The sequence below is a fragment of the Aquarana catesbeiana genome, linkage group LG05 (assembly GCF_042186555.1).
Source record: "Aquarana catesbeiana isolate 2022-GZ linkage group LG05, ASM4218655v1, whole genome shotgun sequence".
NCBI lineage: Eukaryota > Metazoa > Chordata > Amphibia > Anura > Ranidae > Aquarana > Aquarana catesbeiana.
This window is the reverse complement of record NC_133328.1, coordinates 223,779,879-223,804,333: the sequence shown is the minus strand read 5'-3', so window position 1 is coordinate 223,804,333 and position 24,455 is coordinate 223,779,879. Positions and strand designations below refer to the sequence as shown.

Below are 24,455 nucleotides of genomic sequence, written 5' to 3'. Positions count from 1 at the left end.
TCTTACTCATCTGTCCTAACACTGAACTTATATGCTCATCTGCCACACCACTGTAACCCACTTTCTCATCTGCCCCACCACTGTACCTCCTGCACATCTGTCCCACCACTGTAACTCCCTGCTCATGTGTTCCACCGATGTACCTCCTTTCTCCTCTGCACATCTGTCCCACCTCTGTACCCCCCTGCTCCTCTGCCCCACCACTGTAACCCCCTGCTAATCTGTCCCACCAATGTACCTCCTTCCTCCTCTGCCAACACTGAACCAACCCTACAAGTAGAGAGGTGCCTCTGGGTGCAGTCGTTTTTATAAAATAACAACACTTTAATAAATCAAATAAACTCACATAAGCAAGAAGAAAACAGGCATGGTATCAGATGTCAAAAGGTGACGCTCCCGGATCTGTGCCAAAAGCAGTCTGTGCTGTTGATGTAATCAGGGCTCTTCCAGATGGTGTGAAAGCCAGCTAGGGAAGGCGGCCTCAGAAGGAGGCTGGACACACAAGAGACGGCTGGCTGCAGAGGAATGGCGTCATCGATAGTGGACGCGCTTCCTGGGCATGCGCACTTGGGTGTACTGCAAGTTGCGCCCCTTTCTCAACAGACATGGTCTGATTACCATAGGAGGTGGTTAAAAAAGAGATGGGGGAGGAAGCGGGGGCGGAGAAAGCGGGAGCAGAATGACAGTGAAAGAAATTATATATATGTACAATGCTCTAGAAGCAAAAATAAAATAAATAAAAAGGTGGCATATGAGAAACCCGATGCTGAGGGGAATGAAGGAAAACTATATACATTAACCCCATTACGTAATGCATATGCATATTGTAACTATTTAGATGAGATATAAATGGGATATGACAAATATATAAAAAGTGAGAGAGAGAGAGCGCCGAACTTGCAAACCACCAATGCGCATGCATGGAAACAGCCCTCATTTTTGTGGATGACCTCTGAGAACTAACTGGAATAATAAAATATATAATATATGTATACAAACATACTGGAATTCAGGGACAAAGTAACTGCTAACACCAGTACCTATACAGACCATAATAAATGAAAAATGCTTAATGATGGAACAAAAAAATGATAATAATAAAGAAAATAAAAATATAAAAAATATCTTAGAAATGAATGAAATAGGCTGGCATATTGGGTGCTGTACTAGGTATCATAAGAGGTGATAAACAATGATGAGTACATGATAAATTATATATATACACGTAAGTTCGAGGTCTATAGGAAAAAAGTGGCATCCAATAAGCCTAAGAGCAATGATATATACAATTATAAAAATAATAAAAAATATATATCAACGTGTGGGACTTTTACAACTGTTCATCAGACTTCGTCATTTATGGACTCACCTGCCCTTGGGGCCTATTGTATGTGGGCCGCACGATACGAGCCCTCAGGACAAGGTTCGGCGAACATCGGAGTTCCATTGAGGGTGGTATTAATCCTTCTAAAGTGGCACATAGCGTGCCAAAACACTTTACCCAAGCTCACCAACAATCCACGGAAGGGCTGCAAGTTTGGGTGATTGAACAAATTTCTAAATCTTTACCAGCTGCAGAACGTTTAAAAAAACTTTGTGCCAGAGATATGTTCTGGATTTATAATTTAGATGTTCTTTCACCCGGCGGTATGAATGAAGGAATAGAGATCTTCACCATTCTATAATATCTCGTCTGGTCACTTATTCACTGATTTAGTCCTCCTGCCTTTATATACATGATTTTATAGGATTATATATTGATATACATATATATATATTTAATGTGTATGTTTTTATATATATATTTTTTATATATCACTTACATTTTTCCCTATCCTTTTTATTCATATATTACTCATTGATTTGAGGTGGTAATTTTTATATAATTTTTATATATATTTTTATAATTTTATATATCATTGCTCCTAGGCTTATTGGATGCCACTTTTTTCCTATAGACCTCAAACCTACGTGTATGTTTATATATATATATATATATATATATATATATATATATATATATATATATATATATATCATGTACTCATCATTGTTTATCACCTCTTATGATACCTACTACTGCACCCAATATGCAAGCCCATTTCATTAATTTCTTATATATTTTTTATATTTTTATTTTCTTTATTATTATCATTTTTTGTTCCATCATTATGCATTTTTCATTTATTATGGTCTGTATAGGTACTGGTGTTAGCAGTTACTTTGTCCCGGAATTCCAGTATGTTTGTATACATATATTATATATTTTATTATTCCAGTTAGTTCTGAGAGGTCATCCACAAAAATGAGGGCTGTTTCCATGCATGCGCATTGGTGGTTTGCAAGTTCGGCTCTCTCTCACTTTTTATATATTTGTCATATCCCATTTATATTTCATCTAAATTGTTACAATATACGTATGCATTACGTAATGGGGTTAATGTATATAGTTTTCCTTCATTCCCACCCAGCATCGGGTTTCTCATATGTCCCCTTTTTATTATTTTTTTTATTACTTGTAACAGCTTCTAGAGCAGGGATATGCAATTAGCGGACCTACAGCTGTTGCAGTCCCATCATGCCTCTGGCTCTGGGTGTCATGCTTGTGGCTGTCAAAGTCTTGCTATGCCTTATGGGAATTGTAGTTCTGCAACAGCTGGAGGTCCTCTAATTGCATATCCCTGTTCTAGAGCATTGTACATATATAATTTCTTTCATTGTCATTCTGCTCCCACTTTCTCTGCCCCCGCTTCCTCCCCCATCTCCTTTTTAACCACCTTCTATGGTAATCAGACCATGTCTGTTGAGAAAGGGGCGCGACTTGCAGTACACCCAAGTGCGCATGCCCAGGAAACGCGTCCACTATCGATGACGCCATCCCTCTGCAGCCAGCCGTCTCTTGTGTGTCAAGCCTCCTTCTGAGGCCGCCTTCCCTAGCTGGCTTTCACACCATCTGGAAGAGCCCTGATTACATCAACAGCACAGACTGCTTTTGGCACAGATCCGGGAGCGTCACCTTTTGACATCTGATACCATGCCTGTTTTCTTCTTGCTTATGTGAGTTTATTTGATTTATTAAAGTGTTATTTTATAAAAACGACTGCACCCAGAGGCACCTCTCTACTTGTTGTCTTGCAGCCCCAGGATTATGGTTTCTCTCCTACTACGATGGCAGCCCTGCTTGCTTCCTTTGGACGTTTTTATCCCTTCACTAGCATTATTACATAGACTTATTAGCCTGTGTTTGCTATATGGACTATTGAACATCTCAATGCCCATTTCATGAACTTTAGATATTATCTATCAGCAGACGTAGTTTTTGGTCTTATGTGAATCCTGAGTTGTTGCGCCTACACTTGTTATTATGACTGAACCAACACTGCTCATCTGTTCTGCCACTGTAACCCCCTTTTCATCTGGCCCAACACTGAACCCCCCTGCTCATCTGTCCCACCACTGTAACCTCCTGCTCATCTGCCCCATCACTGTACCCCCTGCTTTTCTGTCCCATCACTGTACCCCCTGCTTTTCTGTCCCATCACTGTACCCCCTGCTTTTCTGTCCCATCGCTGAACCCCCTTCTCATCCCGCCCACCACTGTACCTCCTGCACATCTGTCCCACCACTGTACCCCCTTGTTCTCCTGTCCCACCACTGTAACCCCCCTGCTCATCTGCCCCACCAATGTTCCCACTTTCTCATCTGCCCCACCACTGTACCTCCCTGCACATCTGCTCCACTGCCACATCCCCATGCTCTTCTATCTCACTACTGGATCACCTTCCCATCTGTCCTAACACTGAATTCATCTGCTCATCTGCCCAACCACTGTAACCTGCTTTCTCATCTGCCCCACCAATGTACCTCCTGCACATCTTTCTCACCTCTGTACCCCCCTGCTCTTCTGCCCCACCTCTGTTCCCCCTGCTCTCCTGCCCCACCTCTGTTCCCCCTGCTCTCCTGTCTCCTGCCCCACCACTGTAACCCCTTGCTCATCTGTCCACAATACACCTCCTTTCACATCTGCCCCACTGCTCTAACCCCCTGCTTTTCTGTCTCACCACTGAACCCCCTTCTCATCTGCCCCAGCACTGAACCCCCCTGCTCATCCGGCCCAACACTGAACCCCCCCCTGCTCATCTGGCCCAACACTGTACCCCCCCGCTCTTCTGTCCCACTGCTGAACCCCCTTCTCATCTCTTCCACCATTGTACCTCCCTGCACATCTGGCCCACCGCTGTACCCTCCTGTTCTTCTGTCCCATCTCTGAACCCCTGTGATTGGCTTTAGCAGTGGCCAGTGACAGTCCTTATCCTCCTGGAAACAGGGAACGTCTCCCCTAGCAGAACTGCACCCAATCTCTTCTCCATCACAAAAGCTGACGATCGCAGCTACAGCAAAGTTAGAGAACCATCAATCAATGTTTCCCATTTTTTACAATGTGTGGGGGCACAGTGCCTCCCACTCAGTACACTGAAATTGGACTGCATTAGTGTCTCACTCACACTTCCCTGTGCTACTCTGCTGATGGGGGAGGGAGTCAAAAGAGGCTTTGCGTGCTGCTTGGTGGCACCTGTGTCGGGGGTTGCCTCTGCTATAGAGCAAGCTAAAAAGGTCAGGATATATTTACTTACTGATGCAAGCAGTCCCGACCACCCTCAAAAATTGATTATATTTTGATTTAAATTCCTCCAATAAAAAAAGAGGATGGGGATGGTAAAAACAGTTGTGTTATACCCATATTAATACAATTTTTGCAAGGATATTAAAGGATGGTGCTGACGTCCAACTCTTAATTTAAACCCCCTGGGATAGAGGGTATCAAAGGTGAATATCCAAAAGGTTTCCCTTTGGCGAAGCTTATGGAATCGCTATGCCTCAGAGAGATCCTTGGATACAGCCTTCACCACCCATACTTGTAACCCCTTAGTATATTTGTTGTTCTAAAAAAATTATTAAAATTAATATGTGTATAACACATCTGTTTTTACCACCCCCCCTCTTTCTTTATTGTAGGAATTTACATCAAAATATAATAATTTTGTGGGGGTGGTCAGAACTGCCTGCATAAGTAAATATATTCTGACATTTTTAGCTTGCTCTTTAGCATATAGTGATTATCTTTGATTATTATTTATATATATATATATATATATATATATATATATATATATATATATATATATATTAATTACTGTTTCATTCACCCTATTAATGTTATTAATAATCCATGATGTAATATTATTTTCTATTATTTTACCATATACGTGTGATTTTTGCCAATTATTCCATCGCTTTTTTCCTTTGTACTTTGCCCTTTATATTTTGTACCTGATTAGCAATTGATATTTAGTATCACAGTTCAGGTTTATATTGCATTGTTTTAATGTTCACGGCCAGCACTTCCTGGTTGTTTCACTATAAATAGTAGGCTCCCCTTACTATCTACAGCTTGAAAAAGGAGTGCACATGCTCCGAAACGAGTCGCAAAGCATTCTGAGATCTGTGACATTGCGCTCTACCTGGAACTCAGGGTCTCGAGTGTCTTTCCGGCTCCAGGCCCTACCAGGCTTCCTCTATACTGTTGCAGTGCTCCGGATGACAGACTGACATAGCACCCAGCTCCACCCCACCAGATGAGCCCATTAATGATCTTTATCCTGTGAGTAGCCCATTATGGGAGCAAAATAAAAAGGTATCCATATCTACTACACTTAGTGGCACCTTTTTCTTTTCTCCCTTGTAGCCTTAAAAATCTGGTGGTGGGCCCTGACAGGAACCTTATGCTTAACGCCATAAACGTGAACAATAACGTGTCTAAGCCACTGAGAAAAGGTGAAAGGGGAAGCTGGAGCTGGTTTCCCTATACAGGGACCAACGGGAGTGACAAAGAGACACTGCTCTTGTTAGGCTTCATGTACACTGGCAGCTCCTAAACTTGAGTTTAGGAGCGTCTGGTCTTTTTTGCCAAAGCTCCTAAGCTCAACTCCATAAAAGCCTATGTGTCCATGTACACATAGGCTTTTAGCAGAATCGCGTTTAGAAGAATCACGTTTAGGATAGGAATGTTTTGATTGCTGACCATGGGAAAATGCAAATCAAGGCAAAAACGCATTTTGCATTTTCCAGCGGCCAGGGTAGGCTAGTGCACATGTAGCCTTAGACTGACTTTATGTGGTAAACTCGTACATCATGAACTACATCTAGGCAGTGAATAGAAATTTCTTTCTGACGTACTGGAGCTGGATCTAAAGATGGAAGAACAATGTTCTGGTTAAAGTGAAAAGGCTCAAAAGGAGGCTCTAGGCCTCAGCACCTTGTCCTTTCTGTAAGACTTGAAAGGGTTCTCAACAGAACAATGCTGCCAGCTCAGACACACACCTCACTGAGGGCAACAAGGAACACAACCTTGAGAAAGTGACGCTAGATACGGAAATAAGCCTGAAACGTCCAAAAGGCAGTTTTTGAAGAGGTAAACTTTTCAACTTTTTGAATAGTGGGAATTACCAGAATCAGAGAGAATCCTGTTTTTCAATCTCTGCACTTCAATCTCAAAGCCAGAATGACATCATCACACATGGACAGCGAACAGCTTTGCTTACTACATGCTGTTACTATCTCTCCCATTGGTTTTTTTTAATAAATTGGAATAAACTGGATTACACTATGTGCCTTGTCTTTTTCCTGTTTACGGCCCACACTTTACACTGCTGAGGAGGTGATCATTTTATACAATCTGCTTGGCTGTATTACAAAGATGGCCCATAAGCATTTCTGACCAAATTTTTGGGCTCCTAGGTTTCTGGTAAGAAGTTTACAATTGTGTTGGTGGTGGAGCACTGAAGTTGTCATGTTTGGAGATCGTTTATACGGCACACCTATTGTCACTTTATTGTTCAAGAATTTCACATTTCTTTTAAGTAGATTATTATCAGTACATTACACAGTGTGACAGATCCAACCAGGACAGGGGTTTTTGGTGGGGACTGCAGGGTGGCCTCTTGCCTATTGACTATGGGCCCTGGCTTTTGAGAGAGCAGATCATTCTCTAATAATGGACAACTACGTAATGAACGCTGAGAGCGAGACTTAGATTATTTCACCGAATATGGACAAAAAAGCTTTCCTTCTGGAGTGGATGGAAAGGAGTAATATTAATCTTTTGCAGATTAATGGTCAGATGGAATATAGTGGCCCTCCTGCAGACTAAGTTGGAGAGGCTCCTTCACTTGGGACAGACATATTTATCAACAATATCCTTCAAGAAATCTATGAAGATAAATTCCACTGTATCAGACTGCTGGAACATTGTTGGTCTTCAATGGCCTACTACTGCAATGTCATTGATGGGAATACGTAAGCGTTGGTTTCCCACATGAGGCCACTTTTTACGCTCTTCCTAAAATGCACAAAAATTCTAAAAACCCCCAGGCAGACCCATAGTGTCAGGCAGAGGGGAGCCTAACTGAAAATCTCAGTAGATTCATTGACAATCTACTTCAACCAATAGTGGAAGAACTTCCATCTTACAAAAAGGATACTATCCACCTTCTACAGATACTGGATGGCCTCAACATCGACACTATTCTTGTCGCGATCAACGTGGAGGCTTTGTACAGTTCTATCCCACATGAAATAGGTTTATCGACCATATGACGCACACTTCGAAGGCAGAGCCAGTATGATCCCCCACTTGTTGAATTTCTCCTAACATCCCTTGAATTCATACTGAAACACAACTATTTTTCTTTTCTTTGCACCTGGAGGTAGTGGGAACCGGAAAAAGAAAAATTAGCTATGGGCATATGTTGTGCCCCCTCAAAAAGAAAAATGGCTATGGGCATATGTTGTGCTCCCTCATATGCCAACCTGTACCTGGGGGAGTGGGAGCGGTTTATATTCTCAGATGACACAGCATCCATGTACACCAGCCATGCCCTAGCCTGGTACCGTTACATAGATGATATTTTGTTTCTATGGAACGGTCCAGTTACACTTCTCAATCAATTTATTGAATACATCAACCTTGACAATGCATTTGATCTCAAATTCACAATGTCTCACAGTGCATCCACCATAACATTTCTAGATTTAACAATCAAAAAACACTCTGATGGCTCTCTTCACACTGAGCTGTTTAGAAAGCCGGCAGTGGGGAATACTATATTTAAAGCTTCTAGCTTTCACTCCAAACCATTGTTAGCATCTATTCCATTCGGGAAATACATTCGGGCTAGACTAAATTGCTCGAGTGATGCCCTTTTTGAAATAGAGGCTTCAACATTAAGAAGAAGATTACAAGCAAGGGGCTATTCCAATAACATTCTTTAAAACCCTACAAAAAAGGCCAAAAGGTAAAGCACGCGCAGATTTACTTTTTTCAGGAAACAAAACTAAAGAGACCACTACCACCAGAGTGATCACTAGATACTGCCAACAACAGACAAATTAGTCATATCCTGCACAAATATTGGCATCTTCTTAGCATGGATGCCACACTAGCCCCCCTAGTTTCTGACCAGCCCCAAATTACATACAAGAGGGCTCAGTCTCTATGTGACAAATTTGTTCATAGTGAATACAAAGAAAAAATCTGAGAAGAATAAAAATCACAGGGACATTTGCATGTGGCAATTGTGGCTATTGTCAGTACATGGACACAAGAAAATGTATCACTCTACCGAATGGAGAAAAACTCAAACCTAAGCATTTTGCTAATTGCCACATTCCGGGCGTGGTTTACCTACTGTCATGCGAGTGCGGTTGCTATTATATGGGGAAAACCAAACTGGAATTTTGGCGCAGAATTTATACACACACAGCCAGAATTGGCAAAAAAGATCTCAAGTTTACCCCTTGGGAGGCATAGTCATACAGTGCATGGTGACAGCACTCCTAATGTGTGGTTCCTAGCACTGGACCATATATATGCCAACCCGAGGGGGCGACTAACAAATTACTTTTACAAAGTGAATTAAGGTGGATTTTCAACCTTAAAAGCCACCTCACCACCAGGCCTCGACAAGGCTTTTAATTTCAAACCGTATTTTTCGGAATTTTAGTCAGGGATCTGTGAATTAGATCTCTAAATTTATAGTACCCTGTATAAGACACATCTAATTTCTATGGGGTAACTATATCGTTTCTCCCATTCTCGCATGTATTCTCGCAACAATATGCCCTTAGATGTACATTTTTTGATCACCACCAGAGGTCAGCACAGAGGTCCCACTGCCTGGTTCCCAGCAATGGTCATTATTCCAGTGCAGTGAGGAATTAGCTGTGACTCCACCTGGGCAGAGTTGCCCTCGTGGGAGTTTGACAGCTCTGCCCCACTGCCCAGCATGCAAGGGTCCCTTGCTGATGCCCCCTTGGGGGTTCACTTCGGACACCTCTTGGCCACTGGGAACCGTGGTTCCACCTCGGCTCCTTCCTGTTTGCGTCCTACTGTGAGGCGCGGACAGGTGGGCCGCATGGGCGTCCTGGCGTGGTGACGCAGCTCTGCCGCAAGGGGCGGGCTTTCGCCATGAGTCATCACGCTGAGGGCCCCCGTGGTGGATTGTGGCAGCCAATGATGTGGCGCCGCTGTCCTCGCGTCTTTGCCCAGCTGATACCAATCACACAGCGGTGCGAATGGTTGAACTCAGGCTGCACACAGGTATATCTTCCATGCACCCCAGGCATTCAGTATAAAGCTGAGAGACTGCTTGGTGGATACGCCAGACTTGCCAGATAAACACTAGTGACACAGGTGGCGGTATGTAGGAATTTCATTATTGCCAAGATCCTTTTCCTTGCTCACACATTATCCGTAACACACATGGATTATGCGGGTACTCATAGCTGTAATAATAGCTTGACTCATTCATTACTATATTTTTTGAACATTTGTCTCAATGAATCCTAACCTCCACTTTACTTGTTCTTACACACAGATGAGCGCATAAACATCCTGTTCATCTATGATCTACATCTTTATCACTGTTGGTCATATTTTTGGCAGGATCTTTGCTCCTATGCCTGGGGTAGCTGAGACGTTTTGCCGTCTCTCTACTCCCTCCCCTCCACGCTCCTCCTCCCTGGTTCCATCTTGTGTGCCCACTGCGGTTGCACAACCCGATCAGTGAGAACATCACTAAGTTCTGCCCAGCACCAACAACAGCTTCAGTCTTCCTGAGAGAAGAAGCAGCCGGCCTTTCCCCCACACCACTAGCAGGGACATGGGATTTCATGCCAGCAGCATCTGTGGAGTTACAACAAACTTCTCCAGTGCTGGCATCAGGGCAGAGTGCTACAGACCTCTGTCCCACACTCGCAGTAGTTATAGAGACCCAGGGTGAGAAAGTGGCAGTTCTTCTTCCCAAACGGAAGTCAGAGATACAGGGAGGGGAGGAAGCCATTTCCCCTCCCCAGCAGCAGGCCAAAGACCAGGGAGAGAAGGTGGTCATCCTCCCTCCCCAACAGTCAGCAAGAGGATGAAATAGTCTTTCCTCTCCAGCAAGGATCTGTGCACCTGGGAGACAGTACAAGAGAAAGGTCTTCCCCACAGCTGGATGAGAGTATGGGAGAATGAGCAGCCATCTCATCTTCCCAGTGGCAGCTCAAGGACCAGGGAGAGGTGGTGGTTGTCCTCCCTCCCCAGAGGCCAGGCCACAGTCTGGGATTGGATGAAGCCAGCTTCCCCCCCAACAGTTAGCTGAAGCGGATGATGTGGGGTCTCCAGCAGAAGCACTTGCATCAGGGCAGAGGGCTACCAACTTCTCTTCAGCATTGGCAACAACTCTGGAGTTCCAGGAAGCTGGGGCAGGTGACCCTCTCCCCAGCGACAAGCTGATGTAATAAAGCTACTACTTCCAGCTGAAGTGCTGGCAACATGGCAGAGTACCCCTGGCTTCTGCCTAGCACCTATGTCTCCACTGCTTCAGGGAGCTGGGGCAGTGGGCCTCTCTCCCCAGCAGCAGAGCCCTGGAACAGTAAAGACCAAGCTGAAGCACTGGCAGCCAAAGATTCCACGACCTCAGTCCCACACCTACCGTTGACAACTATTCCCTGCGGCCCAGAATGGAGATCATGTGGACTGACTATGTGGGTTCACTCTGCCCGACTAACACATGTCCAGACCAGGTAGAGGTATGAGGCTGGTTCGTCCACTTTGGATGGGGGAGAAATGTGACAGACCCAAGCAGGACAGGGGCTTTTGGAGGGGACTGTAGGGTGACCTCTTGCCTACCGACTATGGGCCCTGGCTTTTGAGAGAGCAGATCATTCTCTAATGATGGACAACCACTTGAAGAACGTTGAGCGTAAGACTTAATATTAATCCAGTTTCCTTTGCATACAATAACGTGATTAGTCTCAGCAGTGCAATTTTACACAGAACATAAAAAAAAAAAAGTAAAAATCAGTTCCAGTTTTAGAGCACCTAAGCTAGTGTCGTCTTGATTCTTGGGTGCAATATACAGCTATAAAACCTGGGTCCAGACTGGAAGAAGCTATATCTTGACAGAAGCACCCAAGCTTGGTGCTGGATGGTTCTGTCACACACTATTTAATGCCGTTTTTGTTTTATTATTGCGGTTACAGATTACACTTAAAGAGGAAGCGCAACATATTTGTTTGAATGAATCCACAGGTCTGGGACATCTGTGAACCCATGGTGTGTATGTGAGCCACTCAGGCTGCATGGAAGTGTAATCCTGTGCCTGCTTCTGTGAGTGATGGCTGAGAAGGAGACAGCCCACGCTCCAGACAATGGTAGATGAGAGCTGAAAGTCCCGGGAGCAGCACATCAAAACATGACCCGCTGTGTGTGAACAAGTGGCAGTCTCAGCCTGAACCCCCCCCCCCCCCCCCCGGGCCATGCCCCAAAAGCATTTCGCTCCGCCCACCTCATGGGGACTCATGGAGACTCATGGGGAAGGAGTCTCCTGTTAGAAGGGGCGGTTAATATGCATCATCAGCCACCACTAAGTGAATAATGAAGTGTCAGGTGTGTGGACTCGCATACCGGGCTGGTCATAAAGATTATATCATTAGGAAGATACACAGGCAAAGAAACTATAGGAGATCTAATTGCTAGAAAATCTTGCAAGAGAAAAGAGCCCTTAAGAGCTTTTCAAATTTTCTCTCTGCAGAATCCTTAAATGAAGGAACATCTTGCATAGCCACATTAAGATGCTTTTTTAGGACGGAGACAGCAGGATCCACTTCCAGAAATGCTGACATTTTACTGAATTATTTTTCCAGTGGATATAGCTCAGCAATGATTCTTGGAGGAGTAAAAATATTTTTAGGAGTACACCAATTGCCAAAAATAGCCCATTCTATTTGTTCATGAATGGGGAATGACTTTTTAGACTTTGCAGGTCTCTTAGTACCCAAGGGGGTATGGCAATACAGAAGAGAATCAAGTGCAACAATGCCTAGGCTGGCAAGTAGAGCTACACGATTCTGGCCAAAATGAGAATCACAATTTTCTTTGCTTAGAATAAAAAGATCACGATTCTCACAGCGTAAAATTTTTCACATTATACAAAAAAAATTGGGCTAACTTTACTGGTTAGTTTTTTTTTTTTTTAATTTGTTAAAGTTTAATTTTTTCCCCCAAAAATGGCATTTTAACAACTGCTGCGCAATTACAGTGTGACATAAAATATTGCAACAACCACCATTTTATTCTCTAGGGTCTCTACTAAAAATTATATATATATATATATATATATATATATATATATATATATATATATATATATATATATATATATAATGCTTGGGGGTTCTAAGCAATTTTCTAGCAAAAAAAAATGATTTTAACTTGAAACCAACAAATGTCTGAAAAAGGTTTAGTGTTTAAACTTCCCACATTTTGACACCACAGTATATCCCTTTGATCTAAAGGAGAAATTGTTACAATGTTTTTACTTAAGTTCCACTGCTAAAGAATGTTGTGATTCTTGGCAGATTGCCTGTTTTTTTTTTCTTTCTTTTGACGGCTGTCGGCTTTAGCAGAGCAGAGAGAACTCTCTGCATAGAAAGAACCAGGAAATACTTTTTTCAAGATCGCAATGGGAAAAAAAAATGCGAAAATGATTCTTCAGGATTAATCGTGCAGCTCTACTGGCAAGTATTTTGTGTAAAGCCAGGGTATCTGGCGCATACGAGTCTGGGGGTAAGAAATCTTCAACAGCCTTTTCTTTAGCTCCGACTCCAGGTCCCCTTCAATCTTTTTCTTTTGAAAGCCTTTGGCATAGCTAATGTTTGCCGCAGTTCCCTTGTGTCTGGTTTCTGTCACTGCATAAGGGGGGAAGCAATATATATGTTTTCCTATATAGATAGTGTCCTAAAGATAAAGTGTAAGCCCCTGCAACAATAGGTAACAAAAATTAAAAGTATGGTAATAGTTTACGGCCATCCTAATATACACTATATTACCAAAATTATTGGGATGCCTGCTTTTACACATACATGAACGTTAAAGCAGAGTTCCACCTAAAAGTGGAACTTCCGCTCATCGGATTCCTCACCCCTCAGATGCCACAATTGGCACCTTTCAGGGGGGAGGGGGGTGCAGATACCCGTCTAATACACGTATCTGCAGCCACTTCTGGGCTTAGATAGCCGCAGAATATCCGCAGATGCCCGCCCCCCCTCGTTGTGTTTTAGGAAACACACAGTTCCCAGAACACAACGGGGACCAGTGCAGAGGAGCAGCGCGACCCGCGCATGCACAGTAGGGAACCGGGCAGTGAAGCCGCAATGCTTCACTTCCTGATTCCCTGACCGAGGATGGCAGCGGGGCAGCCGAGTGATTGATCGGCTTCGGCTGCCGACATCGCTGGACCCTGGGACAGGTAAGGGTCCATTTATTAAAAGTCAGCAGCTGCAGTATTTCTAGCTGCTGGCTTTTAATCATTTTTTTTTAAGGTGGAGCTCCTCTTTAATGGCATCTCTACGGACTAAGACTGGGATGCCAAAAAAGTTCTTGTGCGTGTAAAGGCAGGCGTCACAATACTTTTGGTAATGTAGTGTATATTACAGTATTGGTATTGTAAGAGAATGGTTAACTGTTGGTAAATGGTACTAGCAATTTTGATTTAATGTATAGTTTAAGGTTAATGCAGCAATCTAAAATACGGCCACTAGATGATCCCCTGATGAAGTCACATGACTGACAATACGCGTCGGGATTGGTTGACAGGCACATCAAAAGTGACGCGGGAGTACGAGCTCACCGCTCGTGGGTTTTTTACGGTTTGCGTTTTTTTTAAAAAGTGAGCAAGATTCACCTGTTTTTATCAAATAAATTGATCCAAATGTTATTACACTATTTGGGAACTCCTTTCTTGTTACATACCACATTGGAGAAGTCTGGGGGGGCCCCCAGTTTACACCACTTTCATAGAAGATCCGTAACATCTACCTTATAGAGTCATCTAACCTAGGAGATGAGGATACCCCGAGGAAGCCTTAATCCAACGTTTGAGAAAGCCACCAGTCATGTAAGCCCTGGGAATAGCTATCTAAGCCACGGGAGGCTCACCAAGAATTTCTGCTTATGCTGTTACCTTACAGCAGTAAGGCGAGAGGCCAATTAGCAGAGGTGTCACTGCACTGAAAGAAGAGACACCAATCACATTTGGTTGTGTGTTCCTGCACATTTGATCACTCAGCATTTATATTAGACTTAGCTTATGATTTATCACATGCATCATCCACTTTACCACTAGCACTCTATTATTTTATTTTGTCACTTATTATTAGCATTTTTATATAAGAAAGTGGATACTTTTTGTGTGTTTAATCAAGATTTTTGGTGGTTGTATTTAAGTTTTGTGTTACATGATTATACACTTTGGAAGTTTATTTCACATAGAATTCAATAGTGCAGCACCACCTTTGTATTTACACTAGATAGCACTGTTCCCAAACAAAGGTTGGGCTGATTTGATCCTTTTTTGAGACTCTCCACTGGGAGAGCCCACTTCCTAATATCTGTGGGGAGAAACCAAAGCGATACCATAACGTGTTTTGCATCACCAGTGTAGAGAGAATCTAAGCCCAGCAGAGAGCCTCTTTCTCCCTAAGGGCTGAAAATCTCTGCCCATGGGGAGGAGCAAAAGTGCCTGGAAGGGGGAGTGGAAACCCATATACGTAAGTTTGACAGTAGCCACAGGCTCCCGTTTGGAACTGCTGGCGGGGGCCGCATTGCTGGCTCATTTTATCTTGCATGTAAGGCGCACATTTGGTTATTCGTTTGCTGTGCATTTTAGGAGTACTTTGGCTCTTATTGATGGAGCCCTTTTTTACATAGGGGGTAGATAAAAGCTGAGACTCTGCAATGAGTGAGACAGGAGTTCATCATTTGCTATGCAGTGAATTACCGGGGGCAGGATTCACATATATGTTTTGCTGTCAATATTTTGTGAGTACTATGTGAAGCATTTGCTTATTAGGTATGTCTTGTAGAACAAATCTTTCAAAATACACAGTCGGATATATTGTGAACTATGCAAACTCAATGTTAATTTACATATGACTACATTTTTAGATAAAATTTTGTGACATATTGAACAATGTGAATATGGATTGATGTAAAGTGCTGGGTCCTTGTGGCCGTGAAATGTGTAGACCCAACTCAATTTTATCCAGGAGAAAGATAAAAGGTTTTAAGTACATTGTTCTATGGTTCTCACTATGAAATTGTATTTGTGTGCAATTTTGGTTTCATCTAACCCCCATGTGTTCTTATTGGATATTACACGTTTGAACAGTATGTAAACAATATTAAGCGTTTTTTTTTTTTTTTTTATAAGTAGGTGTATCATTAATATAGTTTCAGTCTTTGATATCATGTTTTCTATGGTATGATTGGGATTAGAACAGTTCCTTAACATTACATTCTGACATAGCAAAAAAAACACCTTCACCAACTAATACAAGATTCCTTTAACCATGAATTATATGCAGCTACCGTCAAAAAATGAAAGCTGCAAGGACATCTATATAAAATCACTCCCACTCCCAGCTAACCTTTGTTTTGTAGCAAGCAAGAGAGATCATAAAGAACAGTATGAGAAGGAACTAAATCCAGTACTGTACTCCAAAAAACAGATTTTACTGGTATGTCAAAAAACATATTTTCTTAGTTGTAGAGTCAAAAGTCTTGAACCATGGAACATCCAAAACCAGTTATACTGAGGGGTGAGCAACACAGCAAACAACTGCCAACAGGCTCAAAACAAACCAAGAAAGGCTTGACAAGGACAGAGAGCAGCTTGTAAAATCTTGCATCAAAAACTTGTGTCAGAAGAGGCCTGAACACGTGCCTTACATCTGTAAACCGAAAACCAGAAGGCAGTCTTGAAAATCTGAGAAACAGATGCCGGATGCTGAAAAGTCCATGAAGCATTAACGGAACTGGTAGGGCGCGCCTCAAAAGGAAAGAGAAATCCTAACCCTTAGACCGCATTCACACTTTCACATAGCGGGAACAACCATTCCCATTTGCCATTTTGGTTGAGCATTTTGCACACGATTTTTGCGTGTCGCACATAGGGCAGCCTATTCACTTAATGGGCTGTCCTATGAGCATTTGTTGCCCGAAAAGAAGCTCATGCTCCTTTTTGGGTGACAAGCGTAGGGAACTTTAAAAACTTGCATAATTGCTTTGCCCTTTGGGGTGCCATTAAAGAATAATGGCACCCAAAAAGCATTGCATGTAAGATCGTGGACAGAACCCCAAATAGCAAGATGTGAACATGGCCTTAGACCATAGGCTCAAATGAGGACTTGTCTGATCCACCTATCAATGGTGGAGTGAGAAGCAGGGAGACCTCTGCGGTAACCCTCAAGATGAACAAAAGGGAATCCAACTGGTTAAAAGGAAGCTGTAGCTGAAATGTAGACTAACAGTACACAGCATGCCATGCCATACCCCCCTCCAGAAGATTATGGCCATGGAGAGGTTAATATAACTAAGGGGCTGTCAAAGGCTCTCATCAAGAGGGCCTGGCTAAGCCCGTTTTTTCTGAACAGCTGCTCAATTTATAGAAACCGTACTACAGCTTCTATGAATGAAAGAGGATCTGTGAATGGAAGATGGGCTGATAATTAAAAGGCACGCCGTCCCCATTCATAGATCACGTTTCATTCATTCAGAAGCTGTAGTATTGGGATTGGCATAAACAAAGGATTTCTACTAGCAGAAAAGGCATCAGTATAATGGACACATCCTACTGACTACAATATGTCCCTTGTGCTGATTTTTCTGATTTTAATTTTAGCTGCACTTAAGCTTTAAGGTCCTGCATTGCCAAAAGGGAGGTACAGGGAGAGGAAAAAATTGTGGAATAACCTGCGGAAATGCCTTAACCAAGGAATGAGAGGCCAGCAGTCTGTAAAACAGAATGGTTAGAGATTTTCCCATTAATGGGACTGTAGGCTAGATGCTGATCTGCACTGGAGGAAGGACAGAATGCATCACATGGAGTATTTTCTAGGATGAAATTTCCTGGTCACACACCATGCAAAATAGGTTTTCCAGGTGAAATTGTAGATTATGCAAGAAGTCAACTATAAGCTTTCAAGAGGGTAGGGATTCCCAAATCTGATAGACCCCTATGCCTTAGGACCTAGGCTTTAACAGCCATGCCCTCAAAGCTAACGACCAAGAAACAGGATGGTGAACCAGCCTTTGAGACAGAAAGTCTGGAGATCAGGAAGGGCCCAGTAAGTGTCTGCCAGGAGTTCAAGTATGTCCCAATTAAAAAACATCCTCCTGGGTGGAATGAGAATCACTTAAAAATCCCCGAAGGAGAAAATGACTGATTTCCCTGATTCATTGCTGAGCTTTGAACCCACAGTAATATTAGAATTGACAGAACCACTCCATTGTCTTGGGAACTGTGAACAGGTTAGAGTAGAAATCCCGAATGAAGAACTCTTGTTTTGAGAGGAGCCGCTGAACAGCATCAAGAAGATCCACCTTGTCTTTGTGGGAAAAGAGGAAAGTTTGAAAGCATGGAGCAAGAAGGACGATGAGTACAGAACTCCAGTTTTTAGCCCTTGGAAATGTCACAGTGGACCAAAACATTGGAGATACCCTGAACCAGAAGGCTGAAAAAGCCAGTAGATGGGATTACTGAGAGGAAGACGTGGAGCAAAACTTGGCTAAAGAGCCAAGTCTTCCAACAAAAGTGTGTTCCAGATTTGGATTTCCAGATTTAGATATGAAGCTAGAGGCCTCAGGAGTATAGGGTCTAACTACAGAGGCACCAACCTTTTATTTATGAGGGGGGAAATTACTCCTAACCCTGTGAACAAATTGATGTACCTATTCAAAAAGAGTCTTAACTAATGACCCGCTCTCTACAGCCTCTAAAAGAACTGAGATTCTGCCTATAAAATCAGACACTGTGGCAGAAAACTCCCTCTTAGAAGCAAGAGGAAGGTAAGGAAAAAGTCTGGGGGCACCTGTCTGAGCACAGGGTACAAGGGCCCAGTGGAGAGAGACTAACACCCCTCCATCCCCCTGGAGCCATGTGCAGAGACTGAGCTAGCAAAGCCATCTGACCACTTGCCCCTGTGCTTATGATCTGTCATATGCGATGCAAAGACTTCCCCAAGAGGTGCACACAACCCCTGCAGCTGAGGAGAGGACATGCTTTCTGTGCCAGGCACTATAGGCTGCTGAACCCAGGCAGGAAACCAAAGATTACTGTCCTGCACTGGGGAGCCAGGAGCTTAAAGTGCTGAATGAGGGATGTGCACCAAAAAAAAAATGGAGCACAAATGAGCAGTAAGGAAGAAATGGACAAGACTATAGAGAAGAGTTTTAAATCAGCTGGAGCTCCAACTCCATTGCTGCGACACACCATTTAAAAGTGTTACGCTCCTTCATAGTCTAAGCCAGTGATAGCGAACCTTGGCACCCCAGATGTTTTGGAACTACATTTCCCATGATGCTCATGCATTCTGCACTGTAGTTGAGCATCATGGGAAATGTAGTTCCAAAACATCTGGGGTGCCAAAATTTGCCATCACTGGTCTAGGCATAGGAGCACCAGCATCCTGGGACAGAGATTATTGGTGCAAGCCCAGTACTTACTATGGCAGATGTCTTCAAGCCCATCCCCATCCTAACTTCACCCTCCCACAATGGGCAAAACCCTAAAGGTGTCTTTAGGGACAGGGCTCCACTGCTGTAAGACAATGGCCCTGGATCTGTAAAGCACCCTGCGGATATCTCAACAAGATGTACCACATGCAAAGGTGAGTGTCTGCGCAAGATCCAGTGATCGAAGTGGCATTATTTGCTGGCATTATTTGCTGGCCATGCTTCTTCCCCAAACGGGGACCAGGCATGGTCCCCCAAGGCTCAGCCGAGGAGTCAACCAATTCAGAAGCTGCAAAAAGAAGCCACATTGGGTATTGTGCAGCCAGGAATCTTGATAGGAAAATCTTTGAAAGAAAAAGCCTCCACATAAAAGAGGCAAGTTTCTCTCAGTAGAAAGAAAAGGTCAGATAAGACCAAAATTGAACTTTTTGGCCTAAAAACAAAACGCTATGTGTGGAGAAAAACTAACACTGGACATCTACCTGAACACACCATCCCCATCGTGAAACATGGTGGTTGCAGCATCATGTTGTGGGGGTGCTTTTCTTCAGCAGGGACAGGGAAGCTGGTCAGAGTTGATGGGAAGATGGATGGAGCCAAATACAGAACAATCTAAGAAGAAAACTAGTTAGTGTCTGCAAATGACTTGAGACTGGGGTTGAGGTTCACCTTCCAGCAAGACAACAACCCTAAACATACAGCCAGAGCTACAAAGGAATGGTTTGGATCAGGGGTAGGCAACCTCGGCACTCCAGCTGTGGTGAAACTACAAATCCCATCATGCCTCTGCCTCTAGGAGTTATGCCTGTGATTGTCAGGGTCTTGCAATGTCTCATAGTACTTGTAGTTTCACCACAGCTGGAGGGCGGAGTTGCCTACCCCTGGTTTAGATGAAAGCATAATCATGTGTTAGAATGGCCCAGTCAAAGTCCAGATCTGTATATCCAATTGAGAATTTGTGGCAAGACTTGAAAATTGCTGTTTACAGATGCTCTCCATCCAATCTGACAGAGCTTGAGATATTTTGCAAAGAAGAATGGGCAAAGATTCCACTCTCTAGATGTGCAAAGCTGGTAGAGACATACCCAAAAAAAAATTGCAACTGTAATTGCAGCGAAAGGTGGTTCTACAAAGTATTAACTCAAGGGCTGAATACAAATGCACGCCACACTTTTAAGATATTTATTTGTAAATAATTTTGAAAAACATTTATCATTTTCCTTTCACTTTACAATTATGTGCCACTTTGTGTGGGTCTATCACATAAAATCCCAATAAAATACATTTACGTTTTTGGTTGTAACATGACAAAATGTCGAAAATTTCAAGGAGTATGAATATTTTTTCAAAGGCACTGTAACTCATAGTTAGACTAAAAATCTTGTGTTCTGTAATGTACAACTAAAAAATTACCTTTTTTTATTACACATACTAAGGCTAGGTTCACAGTACACGCAGGTGTGGGACTGCGTGTATTGCATGCTTTCCCACATCCACATAGAAAAAGCACTGCTATTGGCAGAGGCAGGGGGTGCCAATAATTCTTAATAGCACCCCCACGCACTGATAAGCGGCAGCGCTTTCCCATGCTGGGAATCGTTCATGGCATTATCAAATCTCCATCTGGCTGCGATTTTGAAAAGGAGCAGGGGCCTTTTCCCTGCATTTTTCGTAGGTAAAGAAGCCCATTCAGCTAGGAAACTGGCATAGTGTGAATCTAAGAAAACCACGCAAACAAAATATTGAAGGAAAAGAAAAAAAAAAAAAAAAGAAGAGATACAATCACACACTTACCAGAATGAGATCTATAGTTTTGATAGAGATGATATAACTGTTTTGGCCTACGAACAATGTTTTTTTTCTTGTCATCCGAGCACTTCTTATTTGCATAATAAAATAAGGATCTCAGATCACTAAAACGAAAAGAAACCCCTTTCATTATGCTTTGAGCTGTGTCGCCAGTAAGGAACATTGAATTGGGATCATTGATGCATCTCATAAGTAGGAAAAGCTCAGCCTGGGTGAAGTCCTGAATCTCATCTCCATAAAGTTCATGGATGGACCATGGAAGCTCTTCGAGCTTTGACAATCTGCAAGACAAATTGTACAAGACATCCTCCTCATCAAAATATCCCCGACTGTTTTTTATTTGCTCATACAAGCAAAAGAGGCGATATATTTCCCTCCGGTCTCCTTGAAAGTTTGGTGCTCTTTTCTTTCCAAGTTTAATGTACTCCTCTTCTGGAAGTCGGCCCTGACGACAGCCTAATGCTTCAAAAGATCCCTTCAAAAAGGACTTAATCTCTTTCCAGACAAGAGCAGCATTGTAACAAGACTTTCCCTTGATCATATTTGGCCACAGTTCTTTAGCAAACAGTTCAAAAGTAACAAAAATGCGAGGATCCTTCTCTTTTTGCTCACAATCTTTTTCTTCTTCCTCATCTTCAGGATCAGGTTCAATTTCATTATCTTCTCTCAACAAATCTAGCATATCAGTGTCATCCATTGTAGACCAACCAACAATACTCTTTTTGAGACTCCCATCTTCATTTCTTGGAAAGAAGGGATCAGGCATAGATGCATCCAATAACAGAAGTAGCTGCTGGGAGGTGATGAACAAAGGGAAATTTTCATCCTGGATATCTTGCAATTTGTACACATTAGGCTCAATGGGCTTGAAATTACTGGTTGCCTTTGCAGATTTGCTTAACTCTAGAAAATTTCTTTGTACTTCCTGGCAAAGGACATGGTTTTTTGTGATAAATACCGGGTGATAATGTTCTAATTTTTGGTCTTCCTCATCATCTGATGTGAATTCTGTTTCCAGATTCTCCAGATCTGCTGAGGCATTTTCTTCATCAGTACTATCAGAGAGCTCTTGTTCTCGGTCTTCATCCTCCACAATTTCTCCTTCGGTGTTTTCATTATACGGTTTTCTTTGCCAAGTCTGTTTCACTAGCCAAGGACCACCAACTAACTCTGCTCGTTCCCAGTAGGAATGAAACTTCTTCCAGAGGCGGTACAGGCAACAGGTTGTTTTTCCTGTGCCACTTCTCCCAATTAATATTATGGCTTCCATTGGTTTAGGGTTAAGATCAATCACAGCATATTCCAGCTCACCAACACGAAATGGATATTCAACTCTGGAGTTCATGTTGGAAAGAATATTGTGGACCATATCCGTGCTAAAGCTATGGAACTTCATAATATTGTATTCTGTCTCAGCTGCACTTGCAGGTGGAAAATAATCAGGAATGTTTTCTGTGTTGCTTTCCACTTCGGTGTCTTCCACAAAGTACCTGGGGATACGCTTTTTTGTATTTGGCAAAATTTGATCTTTAGTTATGCCCTTTAATTTCTTCCTCAGTATACAGGAGAGTCCTCTGTTATAAGCACTACATATGCCTTCTATAGCATGATTTAGCTTGCAGTGATCAAGAACAATGTCCCAGATCCTTATCATCTCAGTGTAAATTCTACCACTTTTTTGTGACACAAACTCAGTGGCCAGAATTTTCTCTGGTTCCTCACTACAACGAGGGGAAAAATCAATAGCAAGCTCCCACAGAAGCCTAGCACCTTTGTCCAACTTTACTTCAAACAACTTGATACTGTTGTTCAGTTTCAGCTGTTTGTTCAGACTGCGTGTCCATTCCCCATTTCCAAGTTTTTGAATAGAAAGGATGATTTTATTTTTCATGTACAAAGGTACAGCTTTGCTGCCTAACTTTTTCAGGGCTTCTGGAGAACACTCAATCTCCCATGACATGGTGTTGAAGTCTACATTAGAAAGGTCAATATCTTGCAGTTGTTCTCCATTCAATTCTTCTCCATTATTGTCATGTTCAGGAATTTGTTCAGTTTCTCCATTAATTTCCATGTAAGAGCTATCATGCAATGACTCACTTTCTCCACAACTGTTTATACCAGCCACAGGCAGCTCAGTGCTCTTAACCTCTGGAGGAGGTTCAGCTGTTTGCTGTTTCAAAGTTCCAAACAAGGATTGTGCTTTGCTCAGATCCAGACATGTTATCAGTTTTCTTATCGTTTGTACAAGGTGCTCCTTTGGGGTCAGAGGATATTTTGTGTTTTCAATAACTTCTGTTGGGAGTTCAACTTGTTCAGATAATGAAGACTGGTTCGTCATTACAGATCGATTACACACAGACTTACATGGCAAGGGAGCGACAGATGATGGCTTAGCCTGTATTTTAGCTGGTGTATTATTTACATTGGCCTTACCAGGCTTTGAAACAGTACTTGTTTGCTTGAATTTTTTTCTAACTTCATTCCAAGCAATAAAACGTGGATCTGTATTCTTTATCCTGTACTTTGCATCTCTACCCTGTTTATTGTTTATTGTTAGCTTGATGTCAAATTTTGCAAGCAAATCCATTATCTTGCGATATTGTTTGGGATTGTTGTTCTGAAAAACTTTATGCATCACTGTATCCCCATCTTTGTCCTGGATGTTGGGGTCTAAGTGTGAATAATTTGCGGGGTTCAAAGAATACAAGTTCAGGAGGTATTCTAGCATCAGAATGCCATCAGAATCTGAAGGAGAGAGATCAAAAATAATTGTATAAAAATGACAGAAATGACACTTCATTAAATAAACAGCATTTACATTTTTTTAAAAACTCAATGAATACAACTCATGGATTAAATTACTTCATTACAATTAGTAGATCTCACTTTTTAAACACAAATAATGGGATTTTTGGTTTACCTACAAAATACTTTTCTTGGAGTACATCACAGGACACAGGGTATTTTCATATCCATTACGATAGGGTTATGCTGCTGCCTTGAGGTGACCAGATATTGAAAAAAATTTTTTTTTTAAAGTTTTGTAGTAAGCCATAAACAAATGAAGAGAGGTGGGATCCCTGTGTCCTGCGATGTAATCCAAAATAAGGCTTTTATAGGTAAACCAAAAAACAGGATTTTGTTACCACAAAATCTTTTTCTCTGAGTTCATTGACTGTCACAGCTCTTCTGACTCTTGACCATAGGGTTTATACCGCCACCTACAGGAGTAGGACAATAGGCAGAAGGGGCCTGCAAAACCTTGAGGCTGAAACAAGCATCTAAAGATGTAAACACAATTTGTAAAAAATTGTATTTATCTATTTAGGTGGTAGTAAAACAAAATGAATATCTCCTAAAGGTGCATCATTTAGGAGATATTCACCCTGGATGCAGCCAGTTACATCACCAGCGCATACGCTCTGAAGGCACGGTATACCTTGCCAGACCTTCAGAGCTGGAAACCGAGGTCTCCCGTGCGCATGTGTGAGAGTGACGTTATTGCAGCTCAGGCCAATCACATAGCCAGAGC

General features: G+C 42.5%; 1 protein-coding gene across 1 annotated transcript in view; it reads right to left on the bottom strand.

The window, feature by feature from the left end:
* Positions 1–24,455, bottom strand: part of TRANK1 (tetratricopeptide repeat and ankyrin repeat containing 1) — a 273,379-nt gene that overhangs the window by 105,390 nt on the left and 143,534 nt on the right. Inside the window, exon 17 of the mRNA XM_073630592.1 lies at positions 20,909–23,668. Within this exon, the coding sequence (XP_073486693.1) occupies positions 20,909–23,668 (2,760 nt within the window). The remainder of the gene's footprint in view (positions 1–20,908; positions 23,669–24,455) is intronic.